Here is a 22,715-nt window from a genome sequence, read left to right on the forward strand (position 1 = left end):
AATTCAATGGTTAAATAGGTGGTCCCTACAACTTTTCTCCCTAATTCAACACTCATTAATCTCCATGCCGAAAAGAAACGTGCCATTATTTATGGGATGGAGGGATTATAATCTTTGAAAACAATAAAGTTTTAAGTTTAAAATTGAAAAAATATGAAAAAGAAGAAGAAGAAGAAGAAAGGTGAAGAAATGTGTCTAATATGTCAAGAAAATGACATATATACAGGCACATGGGATAAATATAGTACAGAATTTGAAAATACTGATAATAGCCCAAAAATTCAAAAAATGCGTGGAAAACAACGACTTCGGCGATCCGGCCGGCAATCGCCTCATGGGTCGCCACCCACAGGCCAAAATGTCTTCTTGAGACGGTGGTCGTCGGCTGGATCGCCGTGAGGGTCGCCGCGACTCAGCTGTTGCGCGTCGTCAATGGATTGTTTTTCATTGAATTATTTGTTTAACTCGTTAATTATTATTATTATTATTTTAAATTGGAATCCAATCCTTTTTAATTAATAAAGAGTTAAGTCGTAAAATTTTAAAAACCCTATAATACAGTCCTTACATCATTTTTTATTAATTTTCATTTTTAGTGTATGTACTTTTTTGAATCAAACCATTTTATTATTTATTTGTATGGATTATATCTAGGGATGTCAATCGGGCCAACCTACCGGGTTTCGGGCCAATTCTATTGGGTTTCGAGCTAATCGGGTGCGGGCTAATCGGGCTGAGAATTTTTTCGAGTTATAAATTTTCAACCCTAACCCTAAACGTTCGGGTTTCGGGCTAGCCCCAGCTTAAATGTGTAAAAATAAAATAATCATTTGTATTTTGTTATTTTTAATGATATAATGTATAATGTATAAAATATACATATAAATCAAAGATATAAATTATATAGCAAGCATGAAATGCAAAAACATAAGATATTGAAAAAAACATCAAGATTACATAACATATAAACTAATTTGATAACAATAAAATGTTCAACTTTGTTAACAAAAAAATAATAAAATATCCAACAATAGTTTGAATTTATAGAATCAATGCATCTCAAAAATACAGAAAAGTGAAATGACGAGACTTTATAATATTTTATCATTTTTTTATTTTTATATCTAAATATCTAATACTCCCTCCGTCCCACTGTAAGTGAGACATTTTTTTTGGGCACGAGAATTAAGAAATGTGTATTTTGTGTATAGGTGAAAAAGTGAAAAGGTGTTTAAAGGGAAAAAAATTTACCCAAAAAGGAAGAGTCTCACTTACAGTGGGACGCCCAAAATAGAAAGAGTCTCAGATACAGTGGGACGGAGGGAGTATTAAGTATTCGGGTTTCGGGCTAGCCCATCGGGTTAGTCGGGCCGACCCTATCGGGTGCCAGGATATTCGGTTACGGGCTAATCGGGCTGTAATTTTTATCGGGTTTAAAATATTCAACCCTAACCCTCTCGGATGTCGGGTTAATCGGGCCAGCCCACGAGTTTCGGGCTAGATTGACATCCCTAAATTTATATCTATGTAATTATTTATTTATTAGTTTTATTGTAAGTAAAGTAAATATGAATAATTAGATAATAAATTTCATTTATCTTATACAAAAATGGTTCACATAATGCATAAAGTCAAAGGTCTTGGGTTCAAGTCTTTTATAACCCGTTCTTTAAATTTCTTTATTTAATACTCCCTCCGTCCCAAACGAAATGTCATGTTTTCCTTTTTGGGCTGTCCCAAACGTAATGTCATGTTTCCTTTTTTGGCAAAACAATACACTTTCTCTCTATAATTAATATTTAAATAATTTCTACAAACCTACTTTATCTACTTTATACATATTTCTTAATCTTCGTGTTTACGGCGACGGCGTATAACCGACCGTATAGTTTTCTTTATTTTTTATTTGAGTTTGTTCCAGCTCACGGCGACGGCGCCTAACCGGCCGTGTAGCTTCTTTTCGCTGGGTAAGAGCCGGGATTGTTTGGGGACGATGGTTAGGCCGGAGTTCCGGAAACTTTCCCTTCCGCTCTTCCCTATTTTTCCTCTTTTGCTTTTTAGATGAGTACTCTTTTTCTTTTTCACGGTTTTCCCCACTGGGTTTTCTGTGGAAAGGTTTTAATGAGGCTCGACCCTTAGTCTGTTTCTTCTGTGCTTTCAAGGGTTGTTTTTAGGTTTCTTTTTCTTTTCTTTTTCTAATAAAATCGCAATTTAATATTTCTTAATCTCCGTGCCGAAAAGAAATGGGACATTTCGTTTGGGACTGAGGGAGTACTATATTACTATTAATTTATTTTTAAAAAAAAAATCGTCCGACCCCCCAATTCTAAATTAGGGTTTTGGCAAAACCTTAGTTCCGCCTCCTTCTTCACGCCTATATATAATCTAACCCTCTTTTATCTCTCACATCGCACGATTAATGGCGAGTGCCTCAGATCTGCCGCCGACTGCTGTCTACCCGTCTTGAATCGATCTCCTGATTGTTACGCACTTTTTGATTTCGAATTCTTCAGTTGCTATAGCTAATTTTCTCATCTTTTGTGTATACGTGCGTCGAAATACTGATTACCAGCGCCATTGATTCAATGGGCGTTGCGTATGAGCCGACGCAAAATTTTGCTCTACCTGCTTCTGCATTTCTATCAGAGCTCGCTTTTTCGAGCTTTATCCTATCAGAACTGGTGAAATTTCATTCTAATTTTCTCGTCTTTTCTAAATACTATCATTTAGTTTTCTTCTGGTTTGTGGAACGATTTCTTTAGAGATGGAAATGATGATTTTTTCCCCAGATGATTCGACGCTGAAATAACTGAGCGCTCCTTTATTTTCTCCCTTTGTGGAGAAAATCCAAGCCAAAGTTCTGATCCATCTCTTATTATCAACTCAAATTTGTATATTGCTACGTTTTCTTTAGTTTTAATTATCAAATCTTCCGTTCCTTATTCGTCTGGTAACACCAGGGAAGGTTTTTATCGATTGAAATATAAGTTTTTTTTTTACAATGATTGAAATATAAGTATTTAAGTATTATGTTTCAAATTGATCTAGCTTAGTCCATCTGTCTAATAAAATTATTAAATTATGAATTGTAAAATGGAGGTGATGAATTTTTCCCCAGATGATTCGACGCTGAAATAACTGAGCGCTCTTATGTTTTCTCTCTTTGTGGAGAAAATTCAAGCCAAAATTCTGATCCATTTCTTTATATAAATTCAATTTCATTAGTGTATGATAGGAAAAAAAAAGTTCTGTTCTGTTTTACGAGCAATAAAGAAAAATTTTCTCGTCGCTATTGTCACTTATCTGCCTCTTAATTTATATTCACATGAACATAATAAAATTGAATATTGAACTGCGTTAGCATATACAATGTCTGAAATATTGTAATCAATTAGTTGGATGGAGGTGATGAATTTTTCCCCAGATGATTCGACGCTGAAATAACTGAGCGCTCTTATATTTTCTCCCTTAGTGGAGAAAATCCAAGCCAAAATTCTGATCCATCTAATTTCAAATTTATTTTCATTAGTTTTGAGTAGAAATTGTATTTTTTTTCTTGCATTACGAGCGAAAATAGGAATAAATTTATTGAATTCTGAAATGATTTACCATACATTATTGTCAAAGATAAATGAATTAATTCAATAATAGATAAATGAATTAATTCTTTGGATGGAGGAGGTGATGAATAAGATAGATGAATTAATTTTTTGGATGGAGGAGGTGATGAATTTTTCCCCAAATGATTCGACGTTGAAATAAGTGCCCTTGTATTTCTCTTTTGAGGAAATTCAAGCCAAAATTTTGATCCATCTTTTTATGTAAATTCAAATTTATTTTCATTAGTTTTGCGCAGAAAAAGTCTATTTTTTTCCTGCTTTTACAAGCAAGAAATAAAAGTTTTCTTATGATCATTGACATTTTATCTACGTTGGTATTTATTATGCACCTAAGCGTTATAAATTTATTTAATTCATATAGGAGTATTATTTTAAAGCTATTGTAAGTATTTTAATGGAGGTGAAGAATTTTTCCTCTCATGGTTCGACGCTTAAATAACTGAGCGCTCTTATATTTTCTCAATTCGTGGTGAAAATCCAAGCCAAAATTCTTATCAACTATAAATACAAATTTATTTTTATCTACAATTCTATGGGCAAGATCGAAATATTTTACCATGGTCGACTTGTTTTTTCTAGTGAGTTTTTTACGAGCAAAAAAGAAATTGTTTCCAAGTCATCTCAGATTTCTTTTCCTTATTAATAATTTTTCCTCGTCAAATATTTTTATATATATGAATTGTATGGAGAATATTTAATCGTCGTAGCAGCACTACCCAGTTAATAGCAACCCTATCTTGAATTTGTGCTACCCAAATAAATCGAGATCAACTTTCTAAGAGTGCTCACCGGTAGAGTTTAAAATGCTTGGTCTTGAATATACTATTAGGGGGTGCTTACTTTGGTGGATAAAAATAATAAGGATAATGCCTTGTTTACTTTGATGAATTGTAACTTTGGGATATCCCAAAGTCCTTGATTATTTTTATCTTTCAAGTTAGTTTTGCTTAATTCTTATCCCATCAAAAATGTGGGATTGGAGTAATCCTACTTTTGAGTATAAAAATACTCAATCATGCAAAGTAAAAGTAAATGTCCCCTATATGGATAAATAAATAAGAATGTTATGAAATAATTTATTTTTACTCTATATAAAATAGAATAGAAGGTTGGAGCTGCATTTACAAATTCTACTGTAAAATAGAAATAAATGGAGAACGCAGAGAGCGCATGCTATTGATATTTAAAATGAATGAAAGGTTCATGTCCAAATATGAAATACTATATGCTATTAAGATAATTAATCATATCATTTAAAAGTGGTGTCATAATAACACGGTTATGGACTTTGTTTGTTTTTCGTTCTAAACATTAGGATGCTTGTGCTATTTAATTATTCTTTTTTCTTTTTCAAAATTCCTACTTTATATCTTGAACTATCAAAAAATGTATTTATTTTTTGATTCGTAATTAAAATCGAACTAAAATTTGGTCCGTTCTCCCTAATAAAATTGAACCGAAAATCGACTCAAACTTCTTTGAACCGAGTCGAACTAAAAATGATTGGTTATCTGGTTTGATTTTTGCTCACCCCTAATAACAGTAAGCAATGAAAGAGTAAAGTACGCATAATGGATTAATTTTATATTGCAATGTTAATTAATTGCAAGTGTGACTTCATTGTAAAAATTCATTTTACAATGAACTACACGAAACTACTCAATAGAATTTCTTATAATCCTATCAACAATGTTAGCAACAAGTACACATTTAACAAAGCTAATCTATAGATCACAAACATATAAATCTATCATCTAGTCTTAGACATACGATTCTTCCACTCAAAATACGATAGACTAGATGTTGAGGTTGATGTTGAAACAATGTAGCTTCTTTAATCCTGCGAATTCAGCACTTGTAATTTGCATTGTATGGGCTGGTGATGAATACACTAATCTTTGCTACTTTTTATATATGCAATGTATGCTTTGGAACCGTGAGTATGAATAAATGGGATCCTTTGTCCCAAAATATACTGTATACCTGCTGAAATGGAAAGTTTATTGAAAAAAAAAGCAGAAAACCCTTGAAAGCACAGGCGCAGACAAATGAGTGAGCCTCAGGAAAGAGAGCTCAAAAAGAAACAAAAACCCCTAACTGCAGAAAAGAAAAAAGAAAAAAGGATCAAAAAACCATGAGAGCACATGCAACAAAGGACCGGATCACAGAGGACCCGAGAAAAAACAAACGTCTCCATCCAAAGAGTCTTCATCGTCCAACATGTCTCCCCATTTTTTCTTAGGCCGAACAGTGTCAGGAGGAGAATGAGACATTACACCTCCAGCCACAGCCGACATAGCTCGAGCTGCATCAGACTGAGAGTGAACCACAAAATTCTGCATAATTCTGCCTTCAGCTTGAGCATTTTGCACTTTGTTCAAGAACTCAGTCGGCACGGTTCCCTGTAATACGGCACCCGCAGCAAGGCCAGCTGCTTTTTGAAAATCTGTAGACATACCATTCTTGATTATACGCTGGAGCCGGTGCTTAATAGAGGATTCTGAAACTTTCCCCTTCTTGGTAGCCCCCTTTGGACGCCCTCGGCCTCGATGCCCCACCAACGTCTCTGGCGTCACAATCTTAGCCATATCTGGGCAGACAGTATCAATCTGTGTAACTAAAACAGTATTCGTAACCGTTGGTTGTGGGGAATGAGAAGCAACCTCTGTTATAGAACCCATGGCAACCGTGGCTATTGCAGGAACCGCCGTGGGAGTTGCCCGTTCAGGCGAAGGAATAGCAACAGTAGGCTGGTCATCCTCCCCATAATTAACTGGGCGATCAAAAACCGAGTTGTGCACCGGCTGCCTGAGGGATGCTAGAATATCCGGACCAGACGTGTTTTGAGCAGCATCGCAAGTAACGTGTTGAGGCTGCGTCTGCGGAAAGGTGGTCGAAGAAGCAGGCTCCGAATGAGCAGTAGCCACAGCGCGCCCGCCAGGTATTTGAGAAGTGCCAGAACCGAGAGGAACTCCCTCCTTGCTCCCAGAAACTCGCCCCATTTCATGAGTAGCCTGCGTGTCCTTTTCATCATCTCTATCCCTTGCAATAGGGTTGCTGCTCTTTCCAGAATTTCGCCACTGTGGCTGCTTGTGATTTTTCTTGTGAGTTACCATAGTGAAACCATCATTTTTCCGTCCACTGCTATCTCCTCCTTTATCCGAGTCAGGAGGAGCATCCTCTGTTGGAGCAGATTTTGGCCGCCGCCGGCAGTGCGTGACCGAATGACCAATCATATGACAAAAACCACAGAAGTGAGGAAGATTCTCATAACTAAATTCGATATCAAAACAATCCGAGCCTCGGCTGACCGGTATGGTGTAAATGAGCTCCTTCGAGATATCAATCTCAATCAAGATTCGAGCAAAATGACCCACATCGCCGTTGTAGGTAGGACCGTCAATTTTGATAGGTGTGCCGATCGCACGAGCAATTCCAGTGAGAAACTCAGGGTGCCAAAAATCATGAGGCAGATAGTAAATTCGAGTCCATACTTGTGAAAGAGAAGAATTCTGCTTATAAGGATCGAATTTTGGTGACCAATCTTTGATAATAAGTAAACCATTACGAAGTTTCAACGAATGATGTAACTTAGCTTTAGCGTAGTCATCCATGGACGAGAGAATGAGAGAGAAAAACCCGCGACCTAAAGGGATGACACGGATCGGTAGAGAGGGCTGCCAAATGCTAACGAGCTCGTCATGAATGTCTGCTGCAAAACGAGGTAGATCTCCCTTGCGAAGAATCAGTCTGGCATGAAGTGCAAAAGTATAAGTTTGCATGCGTTCCTGATAAAGACTTTCCGGCATCTCAACAGAGCGATGGCCGTTGATCATCGTGGGATGAACCGCGTTGAGCCCGTGGACGAAAACCTCCGGAGGTTTAGGGCTGCGGTTGCCCAGCATCGCTGCCTTGAAGCTTCGGGATTTAGGGTTATCTTGAGAACCCTTCTCCTTAGTGTAAGGATTAGGGTTAGGGTGTGAAACCCTAATTGGCGGCGGCTCAATAACAGGAGGAGCCTCTTTAACCCCCGAAGGTGATTCAGCGGCTGGAATTATCGAGCCGCCAACAGAAGGAGGGTGGGAGTCTTTCTTGGATTGACGAACTGCCAAGGCGGAAGCCCCACCGCCGGCGCAAGAGTGGGGATTATCAAAGTTAGAAGATACTTTCGGGAAACCTTTAGAACTCGAAATAAGAGATGAGCCGCCATGAGAGGAAGAGGTCATGGCGCCGGAGAGACACCGGCGAAGTCAGCGGGGTATCGGACCTAGGGTTTTCGTGACAGAGAGCATTTTTCCGTAGTTCGTAATTCAATCAATGGTCGAGCAAATGGCCAAAATATACTGTATACCACGTGTATCACTTTTCATTTTTTTATATTTTTAAATTATTTTTTATTCAATTTTATTTATTATGCTTTTATATAATATAAAGATAATTAACAAGGGTTCACTCATCCATTTAGGATTTATAATTATTTTTTTATATTTATTTGAATTAATAATAGATTATTTGGGTTCATTAATTCAAAGTTAGGGTATATAATTTTTTAAATTTTAATTTTTCAATGATAAATACTAATTAGAGTTTATAATATAATAATAATTTTTATTTTTATAAAAAATAATTTATAAAACAAAGAAATGAAGAGTGGTACACGTGGTACACACAATATTCCGGGACAGAGGATCCCATATGGAGTATGAATCGTGGCTTCTTAGATATTATTGGAGCCAAAATATATTTGTTGGTTGAGATAATAACCAATATCTCTAAATAATAGGAAGATCAAGTCTTGGCTGATTTTTTTCTTCAAATCCCTTCTTTATAATATCCAAAAATATCTTATATTAATGCTCTTATTAATTGACTTCTTAGATATTATTGGAGCCAAAATATATTTGTTGGTTAAGATAATAATCAATATCTCTAAATAATAGGAAGATCAAGTCTTGGCTGATTTTTTTCTTCTAATCCCTTCTTTATAATATCCAAAAATATCTTATATTAATGCTCTTATTAATTCAATTAACGAAGACGATAAAATCAAGGATTTATTCAAATTGAACAAATAATTATGAGAGTTGTAAATTAACTCTAACAATTATTGTATTATTATATCGTATAATATGATTAGTAATTCGAGCTCTCTTAATTTGGATCCTACATAGCATCTCTTACATCATTTTATTCATATATTTCATATATTTTTTAAAATATTGAATTCCACATTGAATTTTTAGTGATCATCATAAATTGAAGAACCTATATAAAATTATCAAAACTAATAATATAAAAATATAAGTCAATCATCGATCTGTACTTTTTTCATTCTTATTTATCTCAATTCTCAATTTAATCTCGTTATATTATGGATATATTCATATCAATATTTTGGTTAGAAAGTTTGTATAATTTTTTTATTTATATTAAATGATTAAATTTACATAACAAATCTCTTTATATATATATATATATATATTGAATTAAGTGAAAATATTATTTTTTCATGAGAATTAGAATTCATATGAATAAATTGTTTGTAAATATATTGGATTAAGTGAAAATGTTATTTTTCCCTGAGAATGAGAATTTATATGAATAAATTGTTTGTAATACACGAATAGATATTCAAAGTTTGGTTTAAATCCTAGAGGGGCGAAAATTTCATCAATTAACTAAATTACGGCTATACGTGCCATTACAATAAGCTTATTTATGAATTTATACTGGCTTCTTTGTTATTCTCATTCTCACGAAAGTTAATAATCTCATGCTTTCGTGCAATACTTTGATTTATTCATAAATTTTATTGACTTATTCGTTATTTTCATTTCACATGATGAATTCGAATAACTATCAGTTATGTGATTTTAAATATCTCACATTCTAGATTCATTCTAATTTATCACAAAAGATAGTATTCCCATTGAATCAATTTATAGCGATATGTATGTTAACCCAACCTTATATAGGAAATGGTTATAATTAAAACTCCATTTTTGTTAGAACAATGGAACAATACATCAATTATTAAAATTAATGCAAGGTGATAAGTGTAATGCATTCAAGAAAAAAACAAATTGTTATTTTCTCCAAAATTCAAATTCAAATTCAAGTTATGCATTCATCTAGCAAGATGATTCATTTACCGTAGATTTTAATGATCAAATGACTGAAAATGATTATTCGTTCTTATTTTATATAATACTCCCTTCATCCCCCATATTTAGGCATACCTTTCCTTTTTGGTATGTCCCTCAAATTTATGCATACTTTATTTTTGGACACTACCCCACACATAATTCTTACAATTTTACCCAATTTACCCACAATCTGCTTAACAATACTCTCAATGTGGAACCATTTCTCCACTATCATTACTACAAGTCTACAAACAACTTTTTATTAAAATCTATGTCAGAGTCAACCATGCATAATTTTAGGAAACGGAAGGAATAGTTCTTATTTGAACATCTCCCTATATTTAGTTATAATGAGAACTATATTTTTCGTGAAATCTTAAGAACAAGTGAAAATTAATGCACTAACAACAAACAAAAAACTTCACTCCAAAGAAAATTTCACCATTTCTCATTTTTTCTTTCCACTTCAAGAGGGGATAATATTATCCCACTATTTTTTATGTTACAAAATTATCCTTCATTGAAGTAAAAAAGAAGAATGAGACATTGTGAAATTCAATTTTGTAGAAAATAAGAAAAAAGAAAAATGGAATTTAACGGGAGAAATTTCTTTTATGCCTACTTTTTTTCATGATAAATTTACAACCACCCTAAGGATATGAAGATGATGATGATAACTGATAAGGTGGATGTGTGCATTTTGTGTTAAGTTGTGGTAGGAACTTTTTTTTTTTTTTTTTTAATTTAGGGTGAATTATAAATGATGGGGAAAAATAAAAATAAAATTAAACTTGACATTTATTTTAAATTTCAATGAATGTGTGCAACATCAGTTCTAAACCTTGTGTATTTCACTGCAATTTTAGCATAACTAGCACACGTCCACTCGTGCGATTGCACAATTAGTATGAAAATTGAACAACATTTTAAATATATATATATATATATATATATATATATATGTATATTAAATATATATAATTTAAATATAAATATAAATCTAAATAAAAAATTAAAATTATCCACGACATAATTTCAATAAAAAACATGAATTCGAAAATATATAAATTTTCAATTTTGTATTTTCAATTGCCAATTAATTGATTTTCATTGATTTTGATTGATAATTAAATGAAATTATAAAAGAGAAAGGAGAGATAAATGATGAGAGAGAGAAAAATAATAATTTTATAACTTTAATTGATAATAACTTATTCGTTTTAAATTTATTTTTTATAATTTTTATATCAAATTAAAGATCTTTTCGTTATCTTTAATTTAACATCCATGCTGAATATCCTTTTATTAATCAAAGTTGACGATTTTTATAAAAGAATCAAAATAAAAAAGAAAAATGAGGACATAGAAATTTTGGTGGAAAAAAATAGCCGTTATACTGCTCTTTTATAATATATAGATAATATATGCATTTAATCTTATTAACTAAGGTTTCTATATTTTGTAAGACGCATTTCATAGTTCTCTAGAGTGAGTAAAGAGCAATTACAAGTTACAACATTCAACAGGAAGAAAACATAAAAAAATTCTTCATGGAGCGGAAAGATTATCCAAAGTCTTGGCACAATGTGAAATGCAATCAGATAGAATTCTTTTGTACTTGTATCTCCACTCAACAGCCAACCTCCACCTTGTAATCGACCTTATTGTCTTTGTAGGCAGTTCCCCACTCGTAACAGTATTCATCTCCAAGAAGGCACCAATCTCATCACGTAAAGCCAGGGATGAAGTCTCTGCCTCTCCACTACATTCTCGAATTTTGTCGATGATATGCAGCAATTGCATATCTTCATCTATTAAGGTCAGGCAACTGCTCAACACCACCTGGCATCTCTTGGCTGTCCATTCCATTACTGCAACCTCATTCTCGACTGAGATTCGTTGCCCTGAGTATGCTATGTGCTTAACTGATCGTCGCTTGCCAACAGGAGTTGCCCACAAACGGAGAGTGGAGAGGAGGGCAAAAGACGGCTTGCCACCTTGAGAAATATACAATGAATCTTTGGGCCACGAACAAAGGGAATACATTTCACTTTCCAAGGAAATAAAAGCCTTGTCATTTGGGTTTTCCTGCAGAATGAACCCATAATGTTCGAGAAGCTCCAAGTTTGTGTATGTCCCGTAACTCAGAAGAACCTGCAGATAAGAAAATTAACAAATCAATGCCTTATGTGGCTATGCCTATATGTAGATAGTGGCTGCATTTCTTGAAAATCATCATTTTAATGGATCACTTTCTGAGTCCTACGACTTGTATGCATGCACACGCCATTTGCTAAATCATAAAATAACTACTCAGAAAGCTTAGGGGGTGTTTGGCTAAGCTTATTTTAGAGAGCTCATGAGCTCCAACAACTTATAAAATATTTCAAGAGTTAGTAAAATATGTCTCAAAAGCTTATTATAGGTTGTCAAAATATTTGAATAATCGAGCTTAAAAGCTAGAGAGAGATTTGTCAGTTAGAGAGAGAAAAATCCTAATTAGAAAGAGAAAATTGTAAAGAGAGGAAATTAAAATATATATGATGGAAATAACAAATCATAATAAGATTATTTTTGTAAAATAATTGTTTCTTATAAGATTATAAAATAATAAGTTGAGGTTAAGGAACTTATTTTTGGGGAGCTTATAAGTTATTGGAGCTTTATTTTACAGCTTATAACCTGATTAGGAACTTATTTTGCCAAATACTTTTCAAGCTCTCTTAGCCCATGTTTGGTTGGGTGTTTTTTGGATGTTGGAAAGGGATTTAATTAATTGAATCAATTATTTTTTGTTTGGTTTGGGTAATGAGTTAACCATTACCCTTACTTGAAGGTAATTCAATCACTCAATTTGTTAATCCTCAAAATAGAGGAGAAACAAAAGAAAGGGAATTCCTTATTAGTGATTCATTTTCATTGTTAAACCAAACACTCAATAAAAGTAATAGTTATTGTTACCATTCCATCCCTTTATTTGATTCCATTCCCTCATCATTCCTCTACTTGAATCAAACGAGCACTTAGGAGGTGATTGGTATGATGGAATGGAATGAGGGTGGAATGGAATGAAGGTAGGAATGGAATGAAGGGGGGAAAGGAATGACAAACCTTGGTGATTCCTTTGCTTGGTATGCATAAGGAATACAAAAGGAATGGAATTGTAATTCCTTGTTTGATTCCATTCCTATGATTGGTAGCTAAAATAAATTCTAGGAATGGAATGAAATTATTTTGTTTTACTAAATTAACATTTACTAGTAATTTTTTTTTTAATTTTTCTTGCCACCTCCACTACCACCCAACCCAACCCCAATTTTTTATATTTTTTTATTTATTTTTTATTTTCTCGCCACCCACCCTCCCCGAATTTTTTTTTTCTCGCCACCCCACCCCACACCCCACCCCCCCCCACCCACACTCACAATTTTTTTTAATTTTTCTCGCCCCCCCCCCCACCGACTCCTCTCCCCAACAATTTTTTTTTCTCGCCACCTCCCACCCCTCCCCCAATTTTTTTTAAATTTTTTTATAATATTCATTGTTCTGTTTTGCAATATGCATAGTTCATTTTTTTGTTTAGGGATGGGGGTGGGGTGGGGTGGGTAGGTGGAGGTGGCAAGAAATATCATGCATATTGTGTCAATAAACATGACATATTACAAAACAGAACAATGCATATTATAAAACTGAACCATGCATCTCGAGTTAATGAAGCTTGGAAAAAAATGATTTTTCGACAAAAAAAATAATAAAAAAAAATTATTGGGGGGGGGGGGTGGAGTGGGGGTGACGAAAAAAAATTGGGGAGGGGGGGAGGGGGTAGAGGGTGGGTGGGGTGTGGGTGTGGCAAGAAAAATTTTTAAAAATTTTGGGGGGTGTGGTGGGGGTGGGGTGTAATACCTTAATCCAATTTAGGTTTAAATTTTATAAAATATATTATATATAAAATATTTAAATAATATATATATATATATATATATATATATATGGGTCGGTTCGGTTCCGAAAACCGAACCATTTTTTCCTAGACCGAACCGAATAAAAAAATATCGGTTTGGTCGATTTTTTTGGTTCGGTTCGATTTTTGTTCACCCCTACCCACAAACTTTCATTCTTGTTTCAAAATACATAATAAATCACTTTTTTCAAAATTTCCGATAGTGTGATTTTTCAGCGAATTTTTTAAATGACGTGGCGCCGAACTTGAATGATGTGACATATTTAAGGGTTATGTATCACTTTCCCCCTCAACGTTGACACCCCTATCGCCTTTAACACCCTAACGTCAGGGTTGACGTTGTTTAGTACCTCAGCGTTTCAAAATTAAAGCAAAATGCCTCCACGTTTTAATGGCCACCTCAAGCGCAGCTCTAACGGAATCAATCACCGTTAAAATGCAGGGGGCAATTAGATTGTCATGTCATATAATTTCCATGTAATTACATTGTATTGCCACATCATTTAAATTTTTGATCAAAATCAGTCACCGTGGAAAATTCCAAAAAAATGATTTATTATGAATTTTGAAACAAGAATAAAAGATTGTGGGAAAAACCAAAACTTAGAAATTTATTATGATTTTATACCAAATTTACCATTTTTTTATTGCATGTCCAGGTTCACCAGCAAACTTTTCCCTAAGAACTGGATCTTGAGTTGCAATACCAATGGGGCATGTGTCTTTGTGGCATTTCTGCATTATGATGGATGGGTGTGGGTGTGGCTGGGGTGGGGGTAGTGAGTAAATTAAAAAAAAAATTGTGTGGATGGGGAGATAAATTTAAAAAAAAAAAATTGAAGGTCCCCACCTTCAATTTTTTTTTTTTTAAATTTATCTCCCCATCCACACAATTTTTTGGGTTGGTTAAGGGGTGGCGAGAAAAACTAAAAAAAAAAGTTAATTTTTTTTGGGTTGGTTAAGGGGTGGCGAGAAAAATTTAAAAAAAAATAAAATGTTGGAGGGTGGGTGGCAGGTGGGGAGGGGAGAAAAATAAAAAAAAATTGGGGGGGGGGGAGGGGGTGGGTGAGGTGTGGGGGTGACGAGAAAACTTAAAAAAAATGGGGGGTGGGGGGTGGGATGGCAAGAAAATTTTTTTAAAAAATAAAAAACATTTTTTTTGGGTGGAGGGGGTGGGGGTGGGGTGGGGTGGGGTGGAGTGGGGGGAGGGGAGGGGGTGGGGTGGGGTGGGGGTGCAAATTATATAAGGATAATTTTGTCAAAACCTAAATTTAGGTGAATTAGAAATGGAATGGAATGGGTAATACCATGTTGGAGGGAAGGAATGATGATTCCTATATGTAAAGGAATAGTGATTCCTTTAAGAATGGTGATTCCTAAAATAAAATTATACCAAACATAGGAATGGAATGGAGGTAGGAATCACCATTCCATTCCCACCTCCATTCCATCATACCAATCACCTCCTTAGTATCTTCTATGAACAAAGTTCCAATTATCACTCTATCACATGCGAGAGAATTCTTAGACTGTTCCTACCAGCAACCACAAGCAAAGGTGGACTGCCACATTGGTTTATTGGAAGGAGGTCATTAGCTCTGGTTGGGCCTAATGCACCTCTGTGGAATTGAACTCAGTACCTATAATGTTCCTTTAGGGGCGTTTACTTTGCTTGATTGAGTAACTTTATCCTCAAAAGTAGGATTTCTCCAATCTCACTCTTTCAATGGAATAAGAATCAAGCCAAATTAACTTAAATGATAAAAATAAGACCTTGAGATATCCCAAAGTTCTAATCAATCAAAGTAACCAAGGGATTAGCGTTTATTATTTTTATCTATCAAGGCTAATCCTCCAAAGTAAACGCCCCCTTAGAGATTACAAAAGCAATCCACAAAATAAGATAAACTTGAACCACAAATAGTTGATCTTGAAGCACAAAAATGAAAGAAGCATAAATTTTCATACGGAAACAAAATGCATACGCTAAGGTAAACAAGTGAAAAGAATATATGACCAATATACCTGATCTCCTCTTTCATAGTTTCTCTTAGCATGGAAGCAATAGCTAGCAAGAGCCTCATCATAACCGGCATCTGTTAACCTATCTGTCTTAACATCTACAAGCTCTTCTGTTGACTTGTCTGCTTTATCTCCTTCATCGATAGAGGTTATGTGTAAAAATGAGTCAATATCATCAGCCTCGGACTCACCCAACTGATGTGGGTCTTCATCAGGAGGTGCATAATTAAAGAAGTCTCCAACAGGACATAAACAGCCACCAGTATCCCAGGATATATGCATAGTGCGTGAAGATATCTTCCAAAAAGATCACGAACAAATTACTGTCTTTGATTTCTGTGAATATTAATGATGACAATTGCCACAAACAAAAGGGTGAAAGCACAATCATTTCCATCCTTTGAGAAATATGGAAGGGATAACTGATAAGGTCCTAATACCCCCTTGAGGTATATCACGGAAAGCAAACATATTCCTAAATTTTGACTTGGAGAAATTACAACCTCTTTGTATCTAATTTCCGGCAATCAACCTCACTGACTAACGGAATGTTAACATCTGTTAATAATTTTGGTAAAACTATATTTGGGGTTAACTTCACTCCTATTATGATGATAGATGAATTAATACTTAATCAATTTAACTATTGTTAACTTATATTTAATCAGTAGTTTTTTTTGTGTGTGTACTTTAATTAATGTCTTTAAATAATTTATAAAGGAACCAAAAATAGCATTGTAACAAAGTAAGAAATTACTGCTTTTTGTGTCTAAACGAGTTATAGCCTTATTGAGCCTTCCTTGAGAATACGACTTGTGTTGACTTACCGCACTATATTAACCTCGTACGATTGCAAGCAACTTTAGGTGCACTTTAGTCGAAACATATTTGCTTTTCGAAATATACCTCAAGGGGTATTAGGACCTTATCCCAATATGGAATAGTGAAAGTAAAATATTTTGAAGATCATAAGTTTGAAGTATAATCACCTTAGACAGCAAAGCTATGAATAAAGAAGTTCTATTTTCGGTAAAATGACTTCATTGGGGGGGGGGGGGATTATATATAGGAGGAGCGCACCAAAAACGTATAAGGATTGAAAGATAAGTGCTTACGGTTGCAGAAGCCCATAGCCAAGCATTAAAGGTAGTGAACTGAGGCTTGAAGTTAAGTTCTGATAGGACTGGAGTAATTAGTTTCCACTCCATTTTACCTTTATGAACAGCCTTTTCTGCAGTCCAAATGGCATCATCAATCTACAAGTAGTTTTACACTGCTCTTAAAACCAACGGTTCCTCCAATGATTGTGTTTATATAATTTTTTCTTGAAGGAATAACACCAGATATTGTAAACAAATGTATCAACCAAAACTAACCTGCAAAGCTTCTATCTCAAAATGGGAAAAACTTGTGAGCAAGTCATAACTTCGAGGCAACTGCTTTAGGTAAGGATGCCACCACGAGCTTCTCCCCTTGTTCACTTCGTTTAGTAAAGCAATGCACAATATCTGCAAAAAGTTTAAATTTAGACAATACACAAATTAGTTATGGATATTTTAAGTGCCAAATATATACTACCTGTTTTTTTGCTTAATCGTTACTCATCATAAAAGTCTTAGATGCATCTCCAACATACAATCTTAATTCAAGTACATTTCATCGCACAAGGCTACTAGCTGTAGACAAGTAAATAAATCGCTAAAATGTGATTTTATCTCAGAACAATTTCAGTAACAAATTCATCTGGTTACGGCTAAAAGCATCAAAATTATCAAATTTACCCCTATTTGTTACAGGTAAAGGCACACTCACATCTAACATCATTCTCTGAATCACGAAAGAAATTAACATCCTTGCGTAAAACACAACAACTAAGGTACCTGAGCAGGAGAGAGAAAATGGAATTTCCCCAAAGAATTAGCCAACTTCTGATCACTGCTAATCAGGCAATCGCTCGTCATCAACGCCTCATTGGGAACCCTCAGTACCAATTCCCCTTTCTTTAAAGCGCGCGTAGCAGCTAATCCTCTCCTGCATCAATAATCACTCTAAGTTCACAACTTCAGCATAATTACACAGAGAATAATGTTTGAACTCTACCCGCCGGCTTCAGGAAAATGAGAAAGGCACATAGAAAGGCCGAGACAAGCGGAAGAAGCGCCGGTGGAATTGGGAGAATCCGAGATTCCTAGCGCAGTCGCCCATTTGAGAAATCTCGCTAGGTTTGCTCCTTCTTCTCCCTCCATTGTCTCTCTGAAAGAGAATATTCTCGACCTGCAATGCACATCAATATTTTTACGTCAAATATGGGCTTGGGCATTCAATTCGGCCCGAAAGGGGGAATACCTCTCAAGATTGAATGTGGGCTTCAAAAATCGTAATCAAAATTGCATTTGGCCCAAATTGTGGATATAGGTTTTTTGTTACATAAAATAAATAGACCCAATTAAATCAATTTAACCGACGACTAACCGTAGCTTAGTTGATAAAGATGTTTGTCTTTCATCCAATAGGTTAAACTTTAAAGGTTCGAGTCATCAAATAGAGAAATAAAAAATCATTATTGATCTTCTTTAAAAAAAAAAAATAATAACTTGACAAAAAATGAAATGAAAGTCTTGTACATCTCTTGCTTTCTAATATATTATTCCCGACCATCAAATGAGTACTCATATTTTTTTTTGTTCATTCACCGAATGAGTATCTATTTTTTTTTAGTAAGTGTACCATACATAATTCACTCACAATAAAAATGAAATTCTTATTCCACGCATACACAATTAATCAATTTCTTAAAACTCTTGCCACCCTAAATGAGTACTCATTTAGTGGACTGACGGAATACTTCTTTTATAGGGGTAGGAACTCGTGTTGTTGTGTATTGTTTCATATTGACACGATAGGGATGGATACTTTGAGTGTTAGGGTCAGCTGAAACATTACGATCATATATTTAGTATAGTTTTTTTTTTTTCTAACATTTTTTGTGTTCAAAAAAATTTAATTTTAGCTTATTAAAACTATTTATTTATGTCCGCTCCTAACATAACGTAACAAGTCCATATTCAAACACGCCATATGAATATGTCGGAATGAGATCCATATTCCATAATTTTATGTGCGTCATTATGTCCCACTCTTATATTTTAATAATACTTCCTTCCGTCCATAAAAAATAGTTACTTTTTGTCATTTTAGGACGTCCTAAAAAATTAGTCTTTTTTTTTTGAAAATTTTTTATCACATGGTGGGCCAAATCTCCACTCACAATACTATTAATTATCATTATTAATACTACTTTTTAAGTAGAACCCCTTCTCTATTTCTCAATACACTTTAATTATTTGTATTAAAACTCGTGTTGTCCCCTTCTAAGACTATTTTTGGTGGGAAAATGAAATACTTTTTATAAAAATAAAATTTATTATAATACTATGAATTATACTTAATTTGAATTCCAAAAAAATAAAATTTTAAAAATGCATATACCATAACTTTGAATTTATCAACTTATTATAGTTAATAAAAGTGAAATTAAATGATAAAAAATAATTGTATACTCCAATTAGATGGAATAAATCATAGTTGATAATCACAAAATTAAATTAAAGCATACAAAGTTGAAATTGGAGAAAAAATATATAAGAAAATAAACAAAATTGAAAGTGGAACATAAAGTGAGATATCAAATGTAATACACCGAATCTCAATCCGAATATGACTAACATGAACTCACAAAGATGTTTTACTTTATAAAATATAATTGGTAGTATATAATAACAAATATTTATGTCTCCACCCTCATTAACAAATATTCTATTCAAATATTTTTCGTAACGTGATTGTTCGCATAATCACAAAATGCATTGCCAAATGGCGAAAGAACATCCTACATCATATCATTACCCTGAACTATAGCGCTTTTTTTTTCGGGGAGGTACATTACCGACAATGTAATTAGCGCTTTTGATAAATTTCATTCAATGAAGAAACAAAGAAAGGGGAAGCATGGATACATGAAGTTAAAAATTGATCTTAGTAAAGTTTATGACCGCGTGGAGTAGGGCTTTCTTCGTGAGGTTATGAACAAAATAGGCTTTTCACAGTAATGGACAAACAAGATCATGTCATGTGTTAGCTCAGTTACATATACTTTCTCGTCGACAAGGTGTTCCTCTCTCGCCCTATTTGTTTCTTCTATGTGCTAACGTCTTCTCTAGACTGATCCTAAGGCCCGAATCGAAGGATGAGTACATGTGATTCGTGTGGTTAGAGGCACCCCATTGGTTACCCACCTTCTTTAGAGCCAATAAAGTGAACTAGAAGTGATTCAGGACCTCATCCAAAAGTACGAAGATGCATCTAATCAGAGGATTAACAACAATAAATTCGAAATAACAATGAGTACTAATATTTCACAAGATGGAGAAGCTATGTCGGACAGCGGGAGCTTTGAACGCAGCAAATACCCAAAAATATTTAGGCCTCCCTACCGTCATCGTTCGATCGAATAAGCGTATTTTCATGATGATATTGGAGAAGGTACAAAGCAGTGAAAACAGTGGAAAGAGAAATATCCTTCAAAAGTTGTAAGAGAAATTATGGTGAAGGCAGGGCTGCAAGTTATCTCTACATATCTAATGAGCTATTTTTTATTCCCAAAAGAGATCCTTAATAACATTGCGAGGAAAATTGCTAAATTCTTTTAGGGGGCAAAGGATGATTAGAGAAAAATTCATTGGATAGGATGGGACAGAGTGGTCAAGAGAATGGAACAAGGGGGAGGATTTAGAGACTTGAATTGTTTTAATCTTGCAATGCTGGACAATCTCTTTCAAAAAATTTAAGGCGAAGTATTTTTTACATGGGATTAAGCTTCTGGCGGGGCTGGGCTACCAATCGAGTTACTTGTAGAGGAGTTTGATGATTGCGGCTAGAGAGCTGGTGGTTGAAGGCTTGGCGTGGCGTGTTGGTCATGGAAAATTCATTGAGATTTTCACTGATAAGTGGGGGGCATGTTCCCTACACGCCCGCAAGAGAGGGGAAACATGAACGAAAATGAGTGGAAAGTGGTTGATCTAATTGATTATGAGGGAACTCCTACCGGAGAACGCAGACCGAATTTTAGCCACGTCATTCAGTCACCGGATGCCACCGAACAGTTTAATATGGGGAGCCATCTTTTTCCAAAGATGGGCAGTTCTCCGTTTGTTTGGCATATCCGGTAGCGATGTCAAAGTTTAGAGAGCAAGTAGGATGCTCGTCATCAGGGCAGGGTTGGATATATTCAATGTAGACTCATATCTCGAACCTAAAGCTTCTTCCCAAAATCTCGCTCTTCATGTGGTAGGCATGCCATGAAGCGTTGCCTACTCTCTCTAATATTGGAAGAAGTGGAAACACATAGTCACTTGTTCCTCAAATGTCGCATCACTCAACATATATGGATGGTGAGTGCCTTAAGACTTCATGAGATGAGCACTATGGGATCTCTTCGTAGCCTGTTTGGGGCCTCGGTGGGTCAGTATCTGTCTGTCAGATGATCCAATTAATTGTAATTGTGGTCTGGCATATTTGGGGAGCCACGTAACAAGTGTGCTTGTGGAAATAAACATTGGGACGTCGTGGAGACTCTTGTGGTAAAAAAAAATTGACGTACATACCCTTTCAATTTTTGGTTGTGAAACCGTGTTCATTGAACAAAATAAAGAATCTTCACTTTGTTTTTTCATCTGCTCCATTAATAATAGCTCAGTCCAAAAAAGGAAATCAATTTCTTTCAAAAAGTTGTGAGCTCCACCACTTTCTTTGTCCCATTAATAATGGTTCATTAGTGTTTGGCGCACTTATTAAGAAGAAGAATGATTAAAGGATAAAAGTGATAGAAATTCAACCGCTTAAATACCTAGCATTGGCGTTGGCACAACTTGGAGAGGATAAGTTTCATGGGAATGGCGTGGAGCATGACTATGTTTTTACGTAGATTAATAATATATTCTCTTATCGTATTAATTCATTCTGGTCTTAATTGTGCAGAATTAATGGCGTGCAGGGGTAGGGGTATTAAGCATGACTATGTTGTTACGCAGATTAGTATTACCTTCTTTTGTTGCATTAATTCATTCTGGACTCAACTGGTAGTTGCTTGGTGTAGGAAGTATGACTATGTTGTTACGTAGATTAATTAATAGTGCTTTTTTTTGTTGCATTAATTCATTCTGAACTCAGTAGTTGCTTAAATTTAGGCAGAATGGCGTGGAATGTTTCTTAAGCATGACTATGTTGTTACATAGAAGATTAGTAATGCCTTCATTCTGAACTCAATTGTTAGTTGCTTATATTTAGGAGGTAAAGTTTTAAAAATGTCTTTAATTAATGTTTAAAGGATTGTATTGTTTGTAGCCAACGTTTGGCTCAAAGTCGAAAAAGTGTTTATAGCATTGTATTTTTGTACCCCAAAAGTCTAAAATTGGCCCGAATCTAATTTTTGAATAAAAAATCGACGTACCGAACCAAAGATTAACATGAATTATTAATTAATTAATTTGTTTCCAAATATTTACGAGGATCATCCTTCACTTTAAAAAATGGTATTGCTATAAGGAATTGTTGAAGAAAAATTCAATTATATATGCATATGATAATTTTCTTTTTCTACGCATTTGAATTTTTGTTTTTGCTGCATAGATTATTAAAGACAAAACTGTCAATTTTGTATCTCAATGAACAATTATATACACACACTTTAGACTATCTCATAAAAATTTAGAAAATGATTATTCCAAGTAAACTACGGCTCGCCCGTTGATTCTTTATTCTGGAAAATCAAAATCGGAATATATTTTAGATTAATTTAGACAAATGTTGGGTAGATAATGCAAATTTTTAAACGTTGGGAAATCTTTTGGACATTTTAGACTAGAATTATTAACGATTGGTCTTGCATGATCAAAACTAAAAGGCAAG

At 34.5% G+C, this 22,715-nt stretch overlaps 1 protein-coding gene, 1 long non-coding RNA gene and 5 other non-coding genes across 7 annotated transcripts; 6 read left to right on the forward strand and 1 right to left on the reverse strand.

Annotated features, from left to right (window-relative positions):
* Positions 1-2,388: 2,388 nt before the first annotated feature.
* On the forward strand, positions 2,389-3,914 carry LOC131022785 (uncharacterized). The gene is made up of 2 exons (XR_009101419.1): positions 2,389-3,681; positions 3,724-3,914. It is a non-coding gene; the product is annotated as an uncharacterized LOC131022785 (long non-coding RNA).
* On the forward strand, positions 2,765-2,869 carry LOC131023998 (small nucleolar RNA Z103). The gene has a single exon (XR_009101595.1). It is a non-coding gene; the product is annotated as a small nucleolar RNA Z103 (small nucleolar RNA).
* LOC131023995 (small nucleolar RNA Z103) lies at positions 3,094-3,198 on the forward strand. Its single transcript, XR_009101593.1, has one exon. It is a non-coding gene; the product is annotated as a small nucleolar RNA Z103 (small nucleolar RNA).
* Positions 3,400-3,504, forward strand: LOC131023997 (small nucleolar RNA Z103). The gene has a single exon (XR_009101594.1). It is a non-coding gene; the product is annotated as a small nucleolar RNA Z103 (small nucleolar RNA).
* LOC131023999 (small nucleolar RNA Z103) lies at positions 3,718-3,813 on the forward strand. The gene has a single exon (XR_009101596.1). It is a non-coding gene; the product is annotated as a small nucleolar RNA Z103 (small nucleolar RNA).
* A 100-nt stretch (positions 3,915-4,014) lies between the features above and the next one.
* LOC131024000 (small nucleolar RNA Z103) lies at positions 4,015-4,119 on the forward strand. Its single transcript, XR_009101597.1, has one exon. It is a non-coding gene; the product is annotated as a small nucleolar RNA Z103 (small nucleolar RNA).
* A 7,172-nt stretch (positions 4,120-11,291) lies between these two features.
* On the reverse strand, positions 11,292-18,037 carry LOC131023730 (protein SET DOMAIN GROUP 40). The gene is made up of 6 exons (XM_057953293.1): positions 17,850-18,037; positions 17,630-17,780; positions 17,126-17,257; positions 16,865-17,005; positions 15,753-16,046; positions 11,292-11,920 (listed from the first exon to the last, which is right to left on the reverse strand). The coding sequence occupies exons 1-6, from the start codon at positions 17,993-17,995 to the stop codon at positions 11,315-11,317; spliced, it is 1,470 nt and encodes a 489-aa protein (XP_057809276.1). The 5' UTR covers positions 17,996-18,037; the 3' UTR covers positions 11,292-11,314.
* Between the last annotated feature and the right edge of the window lie 4,678 nt (positions 18,038-22,715).

The sequence above is a fragment of the Salvia miltiorrhiza genome, chromosome 4 (assembly GCF_028751815.1).
Source record: "Salvia miltiorrhiza cultivar Shanhuang (shh) chromosome 4, IMPLAD_Smil_shh, whole genome shotgun sequence".
In the NCBI taxonomy this organism is placed as follows: domain Eukaryota; kingdom Viridiplantae; phylum Streptophyta; class Magnoliopsida; order Lamiales; family Lamiaceae; genus Salvia; species Salvia miltiorrhiza.